The sequence below is a fragment of the Acanthochromis polyacanthus genome, chromosome 1 (genome assembly GCF_021347895.1).
Source record: "Acanthochromis polyacanthus isolate Apoly-LR-REF ecotype Palm Island chromosome 1, KAUST_Apoly_ChrSc, whole genome shotgun sequence".
Lineage (NCBI taxonomy): Eukaryota > Metazoa > Chordata > Actinopteri > Pomacentridae > Acanthochromis > Acanthochromis polyacanthus.
Genome location: NC_067113.1, coordinates 24,855,975 through 24,875,652, shown reverse-complemented (window position 1 = coordinate 24,875,652; position 19,678 = coordinate 24,855,975). Strand labels below are relative to the sequence as shown.

Here is a 19,678-nt window from a genome sequence, read left to right as displayed (position 1 = left end):
AGCACCGCGGTGAATTGTGGGGCGGAGGAGTCCTCCAACAGGTTGTAAAATCGCCAAAACACCAGTAGCACGAACACAAACATTCAGAGAGGAGTAACATCAGCCATAGTTATGACAGATTAGTAGAAGCAAAACATTAGTGGTTTCCTCTGCGGTTACTCAGCTTCATGTTTTCCCCAAAGTCTTTTCCTCTTACAATTAATTACTGCAGGAATGAGCAAGCACAGCTACTAATGGAAAGCAGCAGGGAAAAATAAAAATGTACACTTGAGTATTTTCACATTATGCCACTTTATATTCAACTTGGTTCGTGTAAGAAAGAAATATTACTCTGTAATGCCATAGCCGTCATTTAACAGTTAATTTATATGTAAAATATGTCTGATTTAAAAAAAATGATATATTATGACATATTAAAACACTAAACTCCAAGCAGTTTCGGGGTGTATTTTGCTTCTACATTTTTACCCATTTTGGGCTCATTTTTTTTCACAGCAATATAAATTCCTGTACCTCAATGGAAACGGTCACACTTTCAGAAATCAGTTTGTAAGATGATGGTGAATCTACTGTTAAATTTTATGGTTCATCTATGATTTTAAAATGTGAACATTTGCAGTTATTTAGTCATGTTTTACAGTTTAATTGACATTTTGTAATTTAAAACCGTTCTTTACCTACAGTAATGGAAATTGAGCTTTTTGTACTTGCAGTTGTAGTAGTGCTTCAATATATGTTCAATATAACTGAACTTTTATTAGCACGTGTTCCAAATTCCACAAAAAAAATACTGAAATATACACTCAACAAAAATATAAACACTTTTGTTTTTGCTCAGATTTTTTTATGAGATGAACTCAAAGATCTAAAACTTTTTTCACATACACAATATCACCATTTCTCTCAAATTGTTCACAAATCTGTCTAGGCACACCTGTGCACTAATCATGGTGTCTAATCAGCATCTTGATATGGCACACCTGTGAGGTGGGATGGATTATCTCAGCAAAGGAGAAGTGCTCACTATCACAGATTTGTGAACAATATTTGAGAGAAATGGTGATATTGTGTATGTGGAAAAAGTTTTAGATCTTTGAGTTTATCTCATAAAAAATGGGAGCAAAAACAAAAGTGCTGCGTTAATATTTTTGTTGTGTAGTAAAGGGAAAATGTATTTTTCTACATTGCTCCAAGTTGGCTAATATTACAAACATTAATGATTACATGACTACAACCACATCAACTTATAATGCATTTTGAAAATGGAAATAAAAAGTAAAAAAATACAACTGCAAACCACATATTATGGAATTTCTGTTAAAATATAGTCATAACTGTTACTGCCACTTATACATATTTCTAAATGCATGGTTACAAGTACAGAGGACTCAAAAATATTTGTGCAGTACAACTAGGTTTTGTCAAATATCCTAAAAGACTAAGACATTAAAATTTTAATTTTTAACTATTTATTTTATGATATAGAAAAAAAATGGAATCAATGTGTTCATGTTCTGTAGCAGCTATAGTCTGCTTGAGTAGACCTATTTTAATGTTTACAACTTCCATAAACCAGCCATTTTTCACTGCACTCGCAAATCAAGTCATAAAGAAATATGGGTACCTCTGAATTGTCACTAAGAAGTTTACAGTTCTGAGAAAATGTACTTGGTTACTTTAAATTATTGCTGATGTCTAATTAGGCGGTAGTTAAAATCCCGAGGCTGAGATTTATTTCTTTTGACAAGTTTCTGACAAATGACACAAAAGCAGTAAGAGGACGAAAACATTTCCACATTGCTTATTCATTGTCTGTAGCTCATGTAAAAATAATATGATTACTACAACATTAGAATACTTCTTGGGGGTTCAGGAATCATTCCAGGAGCACATGTGAGTAAAACTTTCACATAAAAATACACAAAACTGGTTTCATGTGTTACACATTTGACATATTTTAACATTGTTCCATGTGCGTTACTTGAAATCAAATACCAGTGTCAGGAAAAATACGTCATTAAATTACATTGTGTGTCTTGCTTGAGTAGCCTAAATTTAGACTGAGTCGAGGAGCAGAGTGTGAACACATCCCCTCCAAATACAAACTCAGTGACTCACTGCATCGGCCTCAAGGGAGAAGTCATGAACTCCTGTAATTTTAGCTCTGAAAATCCGAGTTATCTTACAGTTCAGTCTGTGTGGGTGAGCGTTCACTCACTGACACAAATACAGCTCCACCGAGATTTAGAAACGGCACAGAAAGTAATCCTTGTTAACAGTATTCCAAACAATTCCTGGTTAAATCTCAATGAATATTTATCTCCCAATGCAAGACATTCATGGTATAATTACCAATAAGGACTCAAACAGAAAGAGGGGGGGGAACTTATATTATCAGTCAGTTGGACATTAATGGTTTGTCAACCACTTTGCTGGTGCACAAATTCCAAACAATGTGCAAATTTTCACTTTTGCTATTTGAGTATTTGTGTAGCATATTTACCAGAAAGTAAAAGTTACCTTTGGTGTTACAGTGTCAATAAACATTAATTACTTTTTATAGTCTAGGTAACTGATTTTTTTTGTGTGTGTGTGTGTTTCTGTGTCATATCATTAAATTACCCTCTGGCCTCAAAGAGCAGCAGTTAGAAAGCAGCCTTTTAAGCTTACACTATCACTTTTACATTCATGCACACTATAAAAAGTAGCTCAACAAAGGTATTAACACCACTTAAATAAATACATGGCTTCAAAATAATCAAATTTACAGATTTCGATCAAGTGTTTAAGTTGAAGATGTTATTTTGTTGGGTTGGGCTCACATCATAATGTGAGTAGTTGTGTCAGCTTAATATTTGTAATTTAAACCTTCGTTTCTGCATTAATATCAAATGCAACTTGATGTAACTAATTTTAATAGCTTAATTTTTCTTCACCTTGGCCTCAGGATTAGAAGTTCTTATATCTTAACATACCTGGACAATTTCAGTCAATTTAGAATAATTAAAAAATAAATTTGATTGTAGATGAAAAACTAATTCCCCTAACTTGGTGTGATTTGTTGGTTGACCATAATTTCGCTACAAGTTGTGCAACCTGTAACAGTATTTTTTTTTTTTTTTTTGTTATTGAGCCCAAACATTTTTTTTGAGTGCAAGATGAAGAAGAAAGACGGGAGAGAAGATTTTGACACAACAAACTACATATTTATTGTGTATCATTGACTCACTTGTCAAGATTTGGGTATTTTAACCTCAGTAAAACAGTTTTTTTTATAGGAAAAAACATGTTTATTCCCACTAGAAATCTCTCAAAAGTCAATATTTCACTCGGAGTATTTGCAATTTCTTGATTTGAAGAGTCCCTCTGTGCCTCCTTGACTCAGGCATGCTGAGGATCAGATACCCCCATCCGCCTTCCAAGAAGAGCTCTAAAAACTGCATGAAAACCAATATGACCCCTCATCTCCTGAGCGGCCATGCACATCTGAAATTGCGTAAAGCGACAGCTAAAAGGCGGATGAAGAGGTAAATTAATTTGTCATCTGTTAAAGATTTTACACTTTTTTTTTCTGCTCGGCTCAGCGGCTATTTAGAATAATGCCAGTGTGTTTGTGTGCAAAGAGAAAGAAAAGGCAGAATTGTATCAAGTAGCTGATATGTTTTCCCTCCACTGGTTCTCTTGGCCCTGAACAATAGTCTGTGCTGTTTGTTCTTGCCTTCCTGGGGCTTCAGTCTCCAGTGAGTCGGAGCAAGACCCAGCCAGTATCTTTTCTCCACGAACACAGCTCCAGCACAGAGACACATTGTTCGCAGCTTTTTTAATTAAAGACCCCTGGTCGACACTCTGCCAGGTGACCTGAACTGCTCCGAGCCTACATGTGTCCACCGCTATCCCCTCCACTGGGGATAAGTCTCAGTGGATAATTGGAGGGGGAAATGCTATACTGCTATCATGAGAGGAGGAAGGATTAGCTACTGCAGACTTCAACTTAAGAGGCGGGGAAAGAGGAATAATGTGATGTTTTCTTCTTTCTACATTCTGCCTATTACCCCTTCTCTGACTCAAGACCAGGTTAAAAGAGAAGCAGGGGGCAGCTAAGTGACTTTTTTTTTTTCTCTCAATAATTTCCACCTGCTCCTCATCCCTGCTGAATTAGAGAGTTAGTCCCAAGCAGGTTTCCAGGCAGAGACGACATGGATTGCCCTGAGAGGAGATTGCATGTAGCGTTCCTCCTTTTTCTGTATCTTCTGACTGTCAGCTGTGTCTCCAATCAAAAAACAGGTATAAGTATAAATTGAAACCTATTCTGCATAATATTAAATCAGCCTTGCATATGTGCATGTTTACAATGCTTTAAAAAGTGGGAGAATCTCTTGTCTTGTGGAGTTTTAGGGGTATTTATTCAAAATTTTCAGGTATGTGCACATCTACTGGATTGCTTTCATCATTGAGATCATAATTTTCATTTAATTTCCAACTTTCTTCTGTTTTGCTCAGTCTCCTGGTGCGTGTTGTCTGATGCCGAGGAGCAAAAGTGCTTGGATTTGGCTGGGAATGCTTCAGCCCGAAATGTGAGAGGAACATTGCAATGTGTCCGTGGCCTGAACACCAGGGACTGTATGGATAAAATCAAGGTACATGCATAAAGAAACATGGATGGGAATGCAGAATTATATCACTTTTTCCTAATTATTTTAATGGCAATAACAATCAGTTATTGGATAGGGCAGATTTTACACTGAAACATTATCTTCAGCGCTTCTTTCTCAGAATAATTCCGTTTTACACCATCTCAGTGTATTGACATCTTCATTAGCTTCTCATATTTTCTTTTTTGAAATGTCTTTCATTTATCTATGGCTTTTCTAACACCAGTTCTGTCAGATTCATGCCATTTGAGACTGATTAAACTCCCAAAAGGAACTCGCACACAAAAAATCTTTGTCTCCTGTATACTTTTCTTGACATTTATGACAACCCAGTAGCCCTTAGCCATACATAAAAACAGAAATGTATTTTCTCAGAATGGTACAGCAGATGCAGCCTCCATGTTTGGAGATGACATCTATGCTGCTGGTTTCTGCCATGGGCTGGAACTTGCTGCTGGAGAGTCCCACAACGGTGTAGGTAAGTCACAGCAGGTGAAACTGGACTCAAGTGTTCCTAAAGTGTAAATAAATGACACGGCCGATGCCCAAATATGTTGTAGTTGCAGATAATATGCACACACTATAATAATGCACCAAAACATGTTGTGTGTTATGGTTTTTTTTTCCCCCTCACTTTCTGACTCCTGATCTACAAATTGATCCCCATCTGCCTTCTCCTTGTCCCCTCCAGATGGTATCAGCTACTATGTGGTTGCGATGGCCCGTCGGTCCTCATCAGATCTGTCCCTGCTGGAGATGCACGAACGCAGCTCCTGTCACCCAGGAATACGCACCACAGTGGGGTGGACTGTTCCTATAGGCTACCTGGTCAACACGTCCCAAATCAGCGTAGGAGAGCAGTGCAACTTCCCTAGAGGTGAGGCCGAGCGAGACGGGGGTAAGAGATGGAAGTGTGTAGGTGTGGGATGATGTGGGGAAGGAAGGAAAGTATGTGAGACGTTGTGGGGGGGAGGGGGGAGTGAAGTGGAACGTAGAGGTGAAGGGAAGCAGTAGGTAAGAGAAGAGGATGGGTTTTTTTTTCTGTAAATGTGAGCTGGGTAAGGTAGGATGTATGAGTGTGAGAATGCGATGAAGCACACAGGTATATACTGAAAAGATCAAGATGGATGATAAACATTTGTTAACCTAAATTTTCTTCTAAAATTTATGGTTCGTATATTGCTATTTTCTGGCCTGAATTTTCCAAGAATTCACATTATTTTTTTCGGGGGGGAAATATGATGTCACTTTTCAGGGACTCCTTTTTTCTGTAAATGTGAGATGTTTCAGTGTGGGAATGAGGTGATGAACACGGGTATATAATGAAAAGATCAAGATGTAAGAAACATTTAATTAGGATTTCCATAATTTATTTCATGCCTCTTATATTGTAACTTCACAATAATTACATTTTTCCAGACTTTTCTCGAAAATGTGTTGTTTCCTTTGTTGTAGAATAATGATATTGTCACCTTTTCAGGTAGTACCCTTTAAATGAAACAGTTTAAAATGGGTAAAAATCCTTTTTTGGCTGCACATAACTTATATCTGAAGTCACAGCTTATGATAAAAAGTCACAAGTGCTTGATTTTAAAAGGCCACAGGCCAAGAATTTAGCAGGCAAAAAGAAAAAAAATTCTGAGCCAGTCAACATTACATATATAAAATTCAAACTTGTACAGTTTTACACAAGGCTTTCAAGCCAGTTGGAAGATACAAACATGTATTCTACAGTGACAAATAGACCTAAATTATCTAAGTTCGATATTGAACCACAGTTAAAGCTTTCCTCTAAAAAGACAAAACAGTTTTATGGAGGTGCAGAGAACCTTGGAAGTGTTCTTCATTCTCTCCCATTGTTCCTTTTATGCTCATTTGTTCTCCCTTTTTGTTGCCAGTGGTGGGAAATTTCTTCGGCTACAGCTGTGTTCCAGGTGTGAAGGACCCCCAGCACGATCCCAGAGGCAACAACCCAAAGAACCTCTGTGAGGCCTGTATTGGAGATGAGAATGACAGACACATCTGTGCCAACAACCACAGAGAGAGGCACTATGGAGAGGCTGGAGCACTGAGGTACGACACTAATATGGGCAATAATAAAGCCCCCAGAGGTGGGATGGTTGGTATGACTTTTGTTTCTGTATGCCCTTAACTTTAATTCCATAACAGCCTTCTGTTTCCACAAAGACATAGTGTTTAGAGTTGCCTGTTCTGAAAGAATATAACATTGATGATAATAATACTGACATGATGAATGGGTAATAATTCTGGTGAGTCATAAAATATTACATTAACAAACTCATTCATTCTGACAGACTATCTCAAAATAGAAGAACACAAACCACTAGTAAGTGCATTTGAGATGGGAATGAAAGATAAAAGAGCTACAGGGGGTGCTTTAACAGTTTGTTAAAGTGCAACGATATGCGGAGGAGGGAGTCTGCTTATCGTCTCCAGAGTCGCAGTGCTACAATAACTCATTCCCAGCTGTGCCGATTGCCTCTTATATTTATGTTTTGATCTATTTATAGATGAGCAGACATCAAATGTGCCTGATTATTCCTGTGTTTTATGTGTTTCTTCAAGGTGCGTGGCTGAGAACCTCGGCGACGTGGCTTTCGTCAAACACACGACAATCTTTGACAATCTGGATGGTCAGTGTTTTAAATATTGTGCACTTTAGATACTGGAAGACTTGTTAAATAGTTGCATAATTTTCCAATTCAAATGATTTACAAGAATACTGGATTGATTGTGAGAGAAGAGAGAGTGCTAGTCCCTGTCAGGACACAGGATGTCAGTGTTTCACAATGCATTTTTTGTGTTCTACAGTATGTGGAATCCAGAATAGAATGAACAAACTACACTGAAATTATACAGTTTAGGATTATTTGTGAGACAGATAGATGAGGAACATGAATAAAGGTAAACATAAGCGTGAGAAACGGTAATGTAAACAGATATCACACAGACAGGACGGACACACATAGGTGCAGACATTTTTTGTCCAGCATTGAAGTGTCCTAATTCTCTGTTTGCTGCATCTGCTCCTCCGCTCTGGGCAACATCCAGAATTAATGGTGATCATTATCACCGTCACGCTACACAGGCTCAGCTGGTGCAGCTGAGAAGGAGCAGTTTGACGCTGGCTACAAACACTGTAGCTGCTTAACGAAGCGTGCTTTATCATATGGTTCAGAAATGTCCGGAGTCAGGCCAATTAAGAGGGGTCAAGAAAACACAGAAGGTCTGTGCTGCTGTCAGGGGAGAGCGTTGCTTCAAGGTGGTCTGCAGTTTTCCCACATAACTGTTTGTTTTGTTAAATAGGGCTTTGCTTCCTCTTTTATGACTTATGTAGCGACCAAATCTGTCAAAATTTAAGTGGAAACCATTCAGCATCTCAAATCAACACAGTGGTTAATGAGAAATGCATTGTTTGATAAATGCGTCTGCCAAAACACACGAATAAGAGCACAAAACAAGATGCTAGACGACTCCAGCTCTTAGTTGATGCTGCAGAAAATAAACCACGTATTTTAATTCATATATAAGTCATTGTTATTGGGAATAAACATTTGCTGTCAGTCAGAAGGTTCATCTCAAAGATTTTTAAACTGGCTCAGAGAAATGCAGTTTTTTGATTAATTCCATTCTAATGTCTGTCTGCTCAAAGTGCAGCTGGTTAGCTTCGCTTAGCATAAACGTTGGAAGCTTGTGCGGAACTACTTCTTGGCAGGGTGCAGGGACTTCCTCGTGGGACCATCATGAGGCTGCCAGGCATCCGAGCTCCAGGATCTCACTGCAGCTGGCCAAGAACTAGTCCCTCTAAATCCAAGTTAAAAACCACAAATAGTCATTCTGGCACACATTAAACAAACAAGGCAAAACATGTTCTTCGGAGGGGTTAGCCAGGCTAGCTCTTTTCTCGTCTCAATGTTTGCTTAGTTAAACTACGCAGCTTTATATTTAACAGAGTCCTAACACGGGACAGGATATTAAACGTGCATTTCCCTCCTTTGTAGATCCTATAATTAAATTAATCTTACATACAACCACTTCGCTCCTGCACAGGTAAGAACCAGGAGTCCTGGGCCCTGGATCTGGAGCTGGAGGACCTCAAGCTGCTGTGTCCAGATGGAACCGAGGCGGGTCTGGACGAGTATGAGCGGTGCCATCTGGCAGCAGTCCCTGCAAATGCTGTGGTGGTGCGCATGGAGGATAAGTGCCGCGTCTGGAAATACCTGGAACGTTTACAGGTGGGCATGAATTGCATCGACTGTCCGTATATGTGTGTGTGTGTCTGTCTTTTGCCCCAGACCCATGTGTGTTTGTCGCTCTCATATCTCTGTGGAGTCTGTGTTTTTTGATTCATGTGACCCAGTATGCAGGTACTTGCTGAACTGCCATCCTTCTTCCTTACTGAGTGTGTGGGAGACACCAGGATGACTGATGCGTCCTGTGGCTGCACATACGCCACAATCTCAAAGACACACATGCACACAGAACACGCCAACGCACATCCGTGCATGCCCTCATGCATTAAGCGCTGTCACACGCTCTTCTCTCTCCTGCAGAATGCGTTTGGCAACGCCACCGAGGGCTTCAGCCTGTTCAGCTCAGCGGGCTACGGCCAATCCGATCTGCTCTTCAGTGATGCCACCCACCACCTGCAGAGAGTTCTGGGTAGCTACACCTCTTGGCTGGGCCCCACTTACACCACCATGCTGCAAGCCTTCGAGTGCGAGGGTAAGAGTGATGCTGCGCGCTTATTTGCCCGTCTGCAAAAGCATGTTTGTGTGGATTTTCTGATGAAGAGTGGGTGGCTAAGTGGCTGGAAGAGTGTTTTCTGCTTTGTGTGTGCGTGTCTGTGTGTGTGTGTTGCCACTGCAGCTGTTCTCATTATTGCACTTTCCCACCAACAGGCTTCTGCTGATGGAAGAGAAGGAAGACATCCAGCGCATCAACTTCCACCCCATCCCGCCGTCTCCATCCTCCAGTTCTGCCTTCTCCTCCCTGCCATCTGCCTCGCTATCTCTTCTTCTTTCTGCTTTGCTTATGTTTGTTTTCTACCAGAATTTCACCACTCAATCTCTATTATTACATCCTCACCCTCCTCCACCTTAGACGTCTTCGTATACGCCGGCTAGCAGGGCAGGACGATGCTACGAGGGGCTAATCGGCCATTAAAATGTTCCTGAAATTGAGCACGGCTGTTTTAAAAAGGACGAAGAAATGGCAATGAAATAGATAATAATAGATCAGAAACAAAGTGCAAGTTATTGACAGTTGTTACTGAGGGAAGATTGTGATCACGACTTGCTCAAAAACATGAAATATTCCCAGCACAAATTTCCATACAGCAAGAAAAGAAAAAAGTCTTGTATCGTGCATTGCTTGGGAAATTGCATCCTTCTTGGCTTGTTGCATTAGTCTAAGCTTCGATACCACCCTCCCACCTCCCTCCCACAGGGTCCGTCTCTGGCACTGAACAACTGGGTGCTATTAACTTTGAGCTTAGAAGTCTCAGTTACTGTATGTGTGTGTGTTTGTGCATGCTTTTTCCCCCACAGCCATTATTGCCCTAATTGGCAGTCTGGCATAATATACTGTTTGTGTGTGTGTGTGTGTGTGAGTGAGGGAGGAAGTGTGTGTCTGTAGGTTTATGTGCCTATGTGTTGATAGAATTGCTGCTTTCCCATGGCTTGTATAGCGCACTTACTTTGGATCACTGCTTTCTCACGTCTGGTATGGTGGACTGGACTGTGCCAGCTCACAGCGTATTGTAACACTATACAGTTTGGAGAAAAAAGAAGGGATTGAAGCTTGGGTTTGTCTCCAATGACCCCTGAGTGAGTCTTTGATTATTTTATTCATCTGTGAAACGTATTTGCATCAGCCACCATGACTCCAAATTCTCAACGAACCTTCTCCGTCTGTTGCTTTTGTGCGTTTCTGCAGTATGTCATTTATACGCTACTAGTAGAGAGATGATAGGAGGTAAGAGTTACTAATAGCAGGAGGATGTTTAAGATTGGAAGCAGAAATTAGTCGGCTCAGCATGTAGACTTATGAAAGAGTTTGTTGTGAGAGGAGTTTTACTGAGTTTTCAATGAAGAAAAGGTGATTATCCAAAAAAAGAATCATTTATTTGCCTGACATGTTAAAGGCACTATAATTAAAGAAAATCACCAGCACAGTTTATAAGCCTTACTTGACCTACTGAATCATGTACTGTAAAATGCATAACAGACTATAAATCTGGGGCTTTTTCCGCCACCTCTTTATTATTTTTATTTTATTATTTTCACATACTGCACCACTGAGATCAGCAATAAACTGATAAAGCCGGATGAAGTTCTCCTCTTCGAATTGTGGTTTTGACCTCACCAGACTTACAAATAAAGGAGTGTATTTACAGAAATTTGCAGAAATAGCAGCACGTTTTTGTTTTTTCCAATTTTTGCTTTGCCATCTGTATATTTCTGTTGTACTAATTCAACTCTGGTTTGTACCATTGGTGCTATTTGTTTCTACTATTGTCCAACAGTCTTTAAAAGAGGCTTGATGTAAATACTCCTCGCCGCCTGAATGTGTGGAGCGCAAACCTGCTTTTTTTTTTTTTCAACCAATTAAATGAATGATGATAAAGGAAATAATCCTCTCTTCCATTGAAGCTGATTTCTAATTATCCTGAAACGGCTACATGATATCTGCGTGGAAATGAATTACACTCGATATCATCTCTCTTGCTCCGTCACACGCCTCTCACTGTCAGCGTTTCCGATTCTGGCACACACTCTGAAATAGTCTTTTTTTTGCTTCCTCTGTCATTTGGGTAAAAGAAGGGAGGAACTAGGATGAGAAGAAGTAGAAAAATGGAGGTCAAACACACAAAGAGCTGCATAGAGAGTCTCAGGTGCTCACTCAGGTGGAGAGAAGCACCTCCCAGGTAGATGCAGCATCATCATAGGTGGTCCCCGTGCAGAAACAGAGCTCTACTCAGGCTCCACTGAATGCACCCACTGGCACAGCTTCAACCTGATTTACAACATTAATCCTTTAGAGAAAGCTTTTGCTTGTGATGGAGGAGTACCATTTAGCAGCGAGCAGATACTGTGGATTGAACTGCATTGCAGCAGAGTGCAGCAATCGCTCTCAATCCTCAGCTCTCCCGCTGCCCATTTTGCTGTAATGCACAAATAAAAACAACTAACGCAGCCTCAACACAGTCCTCTCAACCTTGAGGTGTGCGTATGAAAAGCAGGAAAGTGTGTCAGCGCCAGTGGAGGGAAAATGATAACTAGTAATTTTATTTTTATTTACTAATATACCAATAACAGAAAAACAGATAAAAAGAAGGTCAATATACTTTAATTAAAAAAAAGCTAATACACAAACACAATACTTTCAGTATTAAGAAAAAAAACAACCAAAAGGGGCCGCATGAGTAGGTTGGAAATAGATTTAAGAAAAGATCAATGAATGCAGAGTTACTTTATTTGCATATAAGAATATTATAATTGGTTGCTGGTTGCGACTTATATCATGATGATAATGACTAGAATTTGGATAGCAGCAATACCAGGCCCATGTGCAAGTTTGACTGGACAGAACAGAAGTTAGCTGTTAAGCACAACGGATAATAAACAGTGAAGAAGTAAAGTGAAAGACCAAAAAAGGACAGCAGAGGCATTGTACTTGAGGAAAACATATCTTGATTTTTTTCTTCCAAAAGTTGGCTCACTAGCAAAGAGTCTAGCAAGGACAATGCTAGCACTGATAGAAAAGGAACGACAGCAACCCAGAAGCGAAGTACAGCTGTTCCACCTCGACTAAACCAGCATGCCAGCAACAAACCCCGAAGGCGGGCGTTTTTTCCCATGTGGTCGTGATTAAAAAATGAACTGAGAACAAGGATGAATGAATAAAACTTGAACTCTGTCAATATTGGCAATACTTAGAGTCAGACTTAAGCCTGATTATAATCCCTAGCAGATGCACACTGCGGACACTATGGGCATTTAACTCGTGTGAATATACCACTTTGTAGCACTCTTGGAAGACTCCATTCTGTACATATACGGTAAATCTGAATCTGCATATTCTGCACATGAACATGACTGCTGAGCTTGTGCACTACTGTCTTCGTACCATATCTGTCAGGTGGACTGACACAAATTTTGTGTTTTTGCTGTCCATAGACAGACATTCTGTCTATGGACGTTTCTGACAGACTTGGGCAGATGACAAAGTAAGAATGATTTACCATTGGTCGTTTTTGGGAAACATTAGGTCATTGTTTCATTGCATATACATGCCTGGATGGATGGATGGATGGATGGATGGATGGATGATCTCTTTACATAAAGAAGACTACATAAAAGCACATAAATACAGTTACAGATCAAATCCAAATGTCAGCACTGGCAATTTGTTTAATTATTAAAGTAGATTGACTTTACTTGAACTGACTTCATTAATGTGTCTACTGCACTACTTTGGCATTTCCATTGTCTCCAAGGTATTTTAAATATGGGAATATGATGCAATGTGATCCCCTGACATCCAGAACAGCCAGGAGACACTCAATGCTATGAAATGTTAAGTAAAATAACAAAGATAGGCTAGAAAGTCCATTCTGTAACTTAAAGTGGTTCTGTCTTTTATCTTGGTGCAATTATTTGGAGGGGCCAATAAGGGTGGGGTTAGCTAACTTTCTGGGTGTGCCTATGATAGGAGATGCAGTGCAGAGTTAGGAGTTGTGAGTTTTAGGTAAAGGGAGGTAAATCCTGTTGAGCTACAGGTGTTTCAAACACATAGTAACCTACACTGCAAAAAGAAAGAAATCAGACTTACACCAGATTTTGAAAAAAAAATCTAAAAAACATGAAAATCTGGCAGCAAAGATGACAGGAACAATACATAAAAAAACATTGGAATGCCATCACATGCAAAAACTGCACAAATAACAGCAATATCTGTAAAATAAAACCATTTTTAGCTAATTTAAATACTGTCAAAAGAGGAAATGTAATAGTTACACATCAAGATTTTTGATGTGGACATTATTTAGAGTTTTGGTCTGCTTTATGACAGAATGTAAATTAATTTTCTTCTTCTATGATATTACTAGATATTATTTGTAACACAACAAAACAGGGAAAATATGTCAAATAACATTTAAAATGTATTTACCATTTTTCATACCTTAATGTGCATGAGTTCCTTTTCAAATAACAGCAAATATCTGTAAAACATTATCATTTTGAGGACTTTTAAACAGTAAAAACAAATGATATAATGTTACGATTAAATGCTGTGAAAGAATGAATTACTGTTCATGAAAATACAGATTTTTCATGTAAGATGTAAATCGAGCCTTTTGTTGATAATTTTTACAAGATATTATCTGCATTAAAAAAAATTTAAATATGGGAAAAACTCTGAAATAATGGCAACCTGTTTAAAAAAATGACAGATAAATAAATGCTGTATTTGTGTGTTTTTAGGGTAAATTTTAAGGTCAAATGTTGTAAAACAACGAATAATCACTTATAAAAATATTTTCGCAACATTATACACAGTTCTGACCTGTGATTTAATGTCTAATATGCAAATTTCTACATTAAATTCGGTGATGTTGCTATTTTTTTCTAGCCTAGCCGCGCTAGACAACCCACAGCAACGAATTTAATTCTCTGCCAGGGTGGGTCTAGTTACCCTTCATAAGGCTCGAGGCTGGATTCTCCTAAAACTGGCCGGACGAATCACCATGAAGTGTAGAGTCAGAAGGCGGGCGTAACGAAGTGACGACAGAGGCGTGACAATTCTGACAGAAACAACCGGAAACAACTAGCCTAGCCGTGCTAGACAACCCATGGCAACGAATTTAATTCTCTACCAGGGTCGACAACAAAAACGAAAACAGTCGTTGAGCTCCATTAGCACCGACTCTGAATAATCTTTCTGTTAACATGTCTGTAATATACTTGAGCTTCACCCATTGACTGTATAAATAAGGCTTCACCGACCTCCCGCATCCTCTGATTTCCGGCGCTCTAGGAGCCTATTCGTTGCGCTGATTGGTTGTATACCTACCCAATTGCTGCAGAGTGATTTGAAAGACAACCTTTTAGCCCGCCTCCCTCCCTGTCGAGCGTGCCTCGACCCTTGCGTCTTCAGAGCATGGGTCTAACGCGGCTAGGCTAATTTTTTTCTGCAATGTAACAAAACAGGAAAAATCTGTAAAACAAGAAATTTGTAAAGTTAAGGGAACGCTCATTTGTTTTACAGTGTATGGTGAGAACCTCATGATTAAAGATGGATTGTGTGAAGTGAAAGGCCTCCAAGGCTTTGTGCTCAGGGGCTGTGTGCACTGGTGGTAAGATAAGATAAGATAAGATAAGATAAGATACGACTTTATTAATCCCAAAGGAAATTCTTAGAAAAAAAGGAGTTTCTTGATTCTTAACCCATGTTCGATCAGTAGCAGTTCCAGTAGAATAGACACTGACATCTTTTTGCAGAAGGAGCACTTTTGCAGCTGCATCGTTAAGGAACTCCAACTTAAAGACTCTAGACGATTCTCCTGGTCTTTCTGGACGACAACATGCCTGTGAGAAGCCTGTGTGAATCCATGCAGCTATGTCCTCTTGCTCATCTCGCATGTTTTGCGGGTGTCTTCATCTGCTCGGGTGACGGCGTGGATGGGAGACGATTTGACCGGAGGTTGGGAGTCGAGAGCGGCGGCGAAGAGGAGGGATGACAGTGATGGAGAGCAGAGGAGGGAGGAGAGTGACAGGTAATCCATCAGAGGCGTTACTGTCATTATTCAATTACCACCCATCCTTAGCACTCCTGATAACCCCAACACACACATCACACACACACACACACACACACACACACACACACACACACACACACACATACTCACACATGTGCACACACAGTGGGAAGTTGCACTGGCTTGGTGGATCCTCTTACACAAAGTGGGTTTGTGCTGTGTGGGCGGTGAGGTGAGTCGGGACACGGGCCTTGGCATCGCTTCCTTATATGCTTTTAGTGCAGCAGACCCTTAAATCTCTGCTGCTTCCTCTCTCATGTCCCCATCAGCCTCCTCAAATCTCTCATCCCTCACTTTTTCTCCCCTGTATCACCCTCCCTCTCTCTCTCTCTCTCTCTCTCTCAGTTCCCACCGTATCCCCCTCTTCTTCCTCTTCCTCGTCTTCTCCACAGTTCATTCCGTCTCTCTGGGCCCGGAGCAGATAAGGAACATGGAGTATGATTAGACGCCAGTGACACCAGGCTTATCGCTCGGCTCCCACAATGCTCCCCAGATCACTTGCACAATAAAAGCCAAGCACACACACACACACACATATATAAATATATACACACACACCACAAGTCTCATGAGACTGGCTATCAATTCCAAATATGTTTTTGCACATGTTGCATCCATAATGACGCACGACTCGCAGTGAAAAATGACCACAAGCGGCAGACTGTTTGCAGCAGGGAGGAGGATGTTTATGCACAGCAGAGTGTGTAGGTGAGACATGTGGTGTGAGGATGCAGGTTGTTTTAGGTGCAGATTTTTGGATGCTAGACACTAGATGGCGCTGTCCTCCCAGCGGTGCTCCGTCCATCTGTCCTGACTTTTTCCAATATAAGCGTTACAAGACCACAGGGAGCTCACTTTACCAAGGCTACTCTCTTCTCATAACAACTCTGTTTCTGCATCATCCTCTCCTCTTCTTTACCTTCACTGTCTTCTAATTTTTCTCTGGTTTCTTCTCACATCTTTTCCTTCCTGGTGCCCTCTTGTCTTCTTCACTTCCCTCTTCAGTCCAAGTGTTCTTATTTACTCCTTATTCGTCTATTTTCCTCTACTGTTACACTCTCCTTTCCCCCTTTCCTTCTCCGCTGTTCTGTCTCTTTTTCCATCACCTCATGTCCACCTTTCTTCTCTTCTGTCCACGTCCTTTTTCCTTGTATCCACCTTTCTGCTTTCATTTCTTCCTCTCCTTCTCCTCATCACGCTCTCTCTCTAGCCCAGTTTTCCTCCTCATTCTTTTCTTTTGTGATGTCCTTATGTCTTCTCCTCTTTTCCCCTCTTCTTCTCATTGTCTTTCCTCCTTTTCCACCTCTTTCTTTCCTCTCCTCCCCTCTTACTTCTTTCTCCTTGACTTTCCCCTTTCCCTTTCCGTCTCATATTTTCCCTCTTCTGTCCTCTGTATCTTCTTCTCCTCACCTCATGTCCACCTCCGCCCTTAGCTTACATCCTCTTCATTTTTCTCCTCTTCTTTAATCCTTCCACCTCCTCTCTTTTCCTACTTGTTTTCCCTTCTCTTTTCTCCACCTTTCTCGTCTCCTCTCCCTTAATTTACCTTATTCCTGTTCTCAGTTCTGCTCTTTTCCCTCTCCATCTCTACTACTCTCACATTTTCTTTTCTTTCCTCGCCTTGCATCCATCTTTCTTCTCTGCTCTCCCTTGCCTTTATGCTAATATTGCTGTCCTAAACCCTTAAGCACATGATACAAAAGCAGGTGCTACACAACACACATTTGCGCTAAGCAGACATCATTAAGCGTCACAGAAGACTTTGTCATGGGGCCACTTTACAAGCTATACCTCCACGATGCACTTTCCTTGCCAAAAAATAATTGCCCGCCTTGGATATTTGCTACTACAACCAGGATCCACCTTTCTGTTCTTCACCACCTTTCTTCTCTACTCTTGTTTTCTTTCCTTGTGTCCTCCCTTCTTCCTCATCGTTATCTCCAGTCCAGTTCATCTCACCATTTTCCTCATTTATCTCATTTGTCCTCTCATGTCTTTTCCTCTTCTTCCTCTGCTCCGAAGTCTTTCCTGTCCTTTTTCTTCTCTTCATCTCATTTCCTTCCATCTTCTCTTCTATTTTTTCTCCCCATATTCACCTTTACTTTTCTCTTTCCTTTTCCTCATCACCTTTCATTTCCTCTTTTCCCTCATCTCCTCTTCCTCCTTTCTCCTCCTCTTTTAATCCTTCCCCTTCCTCTCTTTCCTCCTGCTTTCACCTACCTATTTTTCACTCCTCTTATTTTCTCTCCTCTTTTCCTGCCTTTTTTCTCCTCTTGTTTGGATTCTGTCTTCTCGTCATCCTTGTTCTCACATTAACTTTCCTGTCCTCCCATCTGTCTTCTCTGCTTCTCTTTTTCCTTCCCAGTGTCCTCTCCTCTTCCTCATCTCTCTTTCATCCTGGTGTCCTCTCAAATCCTCCCTTTCTTTTCTCAGCTCCTCTTATCTCCTCCTCAATCTTTTCCTGCCCCCTTTCTTTCCCTTTTTATTCTCCTCAACCCCCTTACTTCCCTCTTCTCTTTTTCTTATTTCTCTCTTTTCTCTCCATGCTTACTTTCCTTTTCCTCTTTTCCTCCTTCTGTCCTGTCTCTTTATACCCTCACTTCATGTCCTCATCCACCCCCTCTCTTGGCCTATACTTTCTTCCCTTTTCCTTCACTACTTTTCTTCTTGTCCTGACTATTTTCTCCTAGTTTTTTCTTCTAATTTTTCCTCTCCTTGGATGCACCTTCCTTTTCTGCTCTCCAATTCCTCATCTCTCCCTCCAATCCCAGTCTTCTCATTTATCCTAAAGTGTCCTCTCATATCCTCCCCTCCTCTTTTGACTTTCCTCTTCTCTCCTCCTACATCTTTCTTACCACATTTCTTCCCTCTTCTTTCCTCTTTTTCTCTCTCCTTTTTCGCTCCATGTTTGCCTTGATTTTTCATTTCCTTGTCCCCTTTCCTTGTCTTCTTTTCTCCCTTTTCTGTCCTGAGTCCTCTTCCCCTCACCTAATGTCCTCTTCCTCCTCTTCGTTCTTCATCATTTTTGTTTCCTCTTCTTTAATCCTTCCACCTCCACTCTTTCCCTCTGTGTTCACCTATCTCTTTATTCCTCTCCTTTCCTACCTTTTCCCTTTTTCATGCCCTTTCTTTCTCCACTTTTCTCCCCTCTCCTCTCTCCCTCTTCCTCCCCTCCATGGGGCAGTGGCTCTGTTACGTTGTTAGGACATGCTCTCATTAATAACCTACACTCTGAGAGTCTTTGCTAGTGGAGCGTGAATCTCTCGTTCGTTCGGGGACGAATAGAGGGTGTTTCACTGTGTGCGTCGGTGTGTCTGCGGCAGTAAAGGAGAGGCAGACGGAACCGAGAGAAAACACAACGGGTGGGTGTGATGCACAAAAAGCATGTTGTTTCCTCGCAGTTGCTTAATGACGCCGGATCAGCTTGTGGTCTGCTGCTCCAATATGTTTTATGTGCGCGTTCTGTCTGTAGGTGGGCGTGTGGACCAGACGTCCTTGAATCTGACCCTGTGAGGGGGGAACCTCGCCTACGGGCATCCCATGGCCCACTGCTCATTACAGCTACTGGCGCACACACTTATTCGCACATGAACGCGCGCCACAAAGTGATCATCTCACGTGCCACCTACCAGTAACAGGTAGATTGCAGGTGCAGTCCTCCAAATGTGTGTGTGTCTACAAAGTAAAAGACTAATTTGCGACTGGCCCTTTTCGAGCCTCATTAAGAAAAAGGGTTATTTTAAGTGTCACTGCTAAACGTGAAAGTTAAGGTAATGGCTGCAGTCAGGCAATTAGCGGTGACAGCAGAAGTTAAGGGAAGTTAGGGAGTGAGTGGAAGTCAACACAGGTATAACAAGGGGATGTGTGTAGGTGTGTGTTGCAAGTATGCCACCTCTGTGTGTTCGCCGTGCTCCATAACGAGCCGACAGGTGTACGAGGCAGCAGGCTGGGCACTGACTGATGCAGCGCTAATGCTCACACGCTCACTTTCCTGGCTCCCACACACACACACACACACACACACACACACACACACACACACACACACACACACACACACACACACACACACACACAGACAGCAGTAATGTATTGTACAATAAGTGTTGTCTAACCTCAGCAGTACACTGAGCTTTGGCAGAGAGGCAAAAACAGAGAGGAAGAGGGGGAGGAGGTGGAG

General features: G+C 41.0%; 1 protein-coding gene across 2 annotated transcripts; it reads left to right on the top strand.

Annotated features, from left to right (window-relative positions):
- Positions 1-906: 906 nt before the first annotated feature.
- Positions 907-11,085, top strand: otomp (otolith matrix protein). 2 transcript variants are annotated; one of them, XM_022193767.2, is made up of 10 exons: positions 907-3,527; positions 4,160-4,284; positions 4,501-4,637; positions 5,028-5,130; positions 5,344-5,529; positions 6,551-6,725; positions 7,239-7,306; positions 8,724-8,908; positions 9,227-9,398; positions 9,575-11,085. In XM_022193767.2, exons 1-10 carry the CDS (start codon positions 3,388-3,390, stop codon positions 9,583-9,585), a joined length of 1,302 nt encoding a protein of 433 aa, XP_022049459.1. In that variant the 5' UTR covers positions 907-3,387; the 3' UTR covers positions 9,586-11,085. The 2 variants fall into 2 exon arrangements, with proteins under 2 accessions (XP_022049459.1, XP_051811196.1); XM_051955236.1 differs by lacking the exon at positions 907-3,527 and having other exon boundaries at positions 3,611-4,284.
- Positions 11,086-19,678: the final 8,593 nt, after the last annotated feature.

What these genes read in the sequence shown, in the direction of transcription:
- otomp (XM_022193767.2), top strand. Translation starts at nt 3,388, where the DNA reads ATGCTGAGGATCAGATACCCCCATCCGCCTTCCAAGAAGAGCTCTAAA. An exon ending in GCTAAAAGGCGGATGAAGAG is followed by an intron (nt 3,528 to 4,159) that starts GTAAATTAATTT and finishes CTGCTGAATTAG; the next exon opens with AGAGTTAGTCCCAAGCAGGT. An exon ending in AGAGTCCCACAACGGTGTAG is followed by an intron (nt 5,131 to 5,343) that starts GTAAGTCACAGC and finishes TGTCCCCTCCAG; the next exon opens with ATGGTATCAGCTACTATGTG.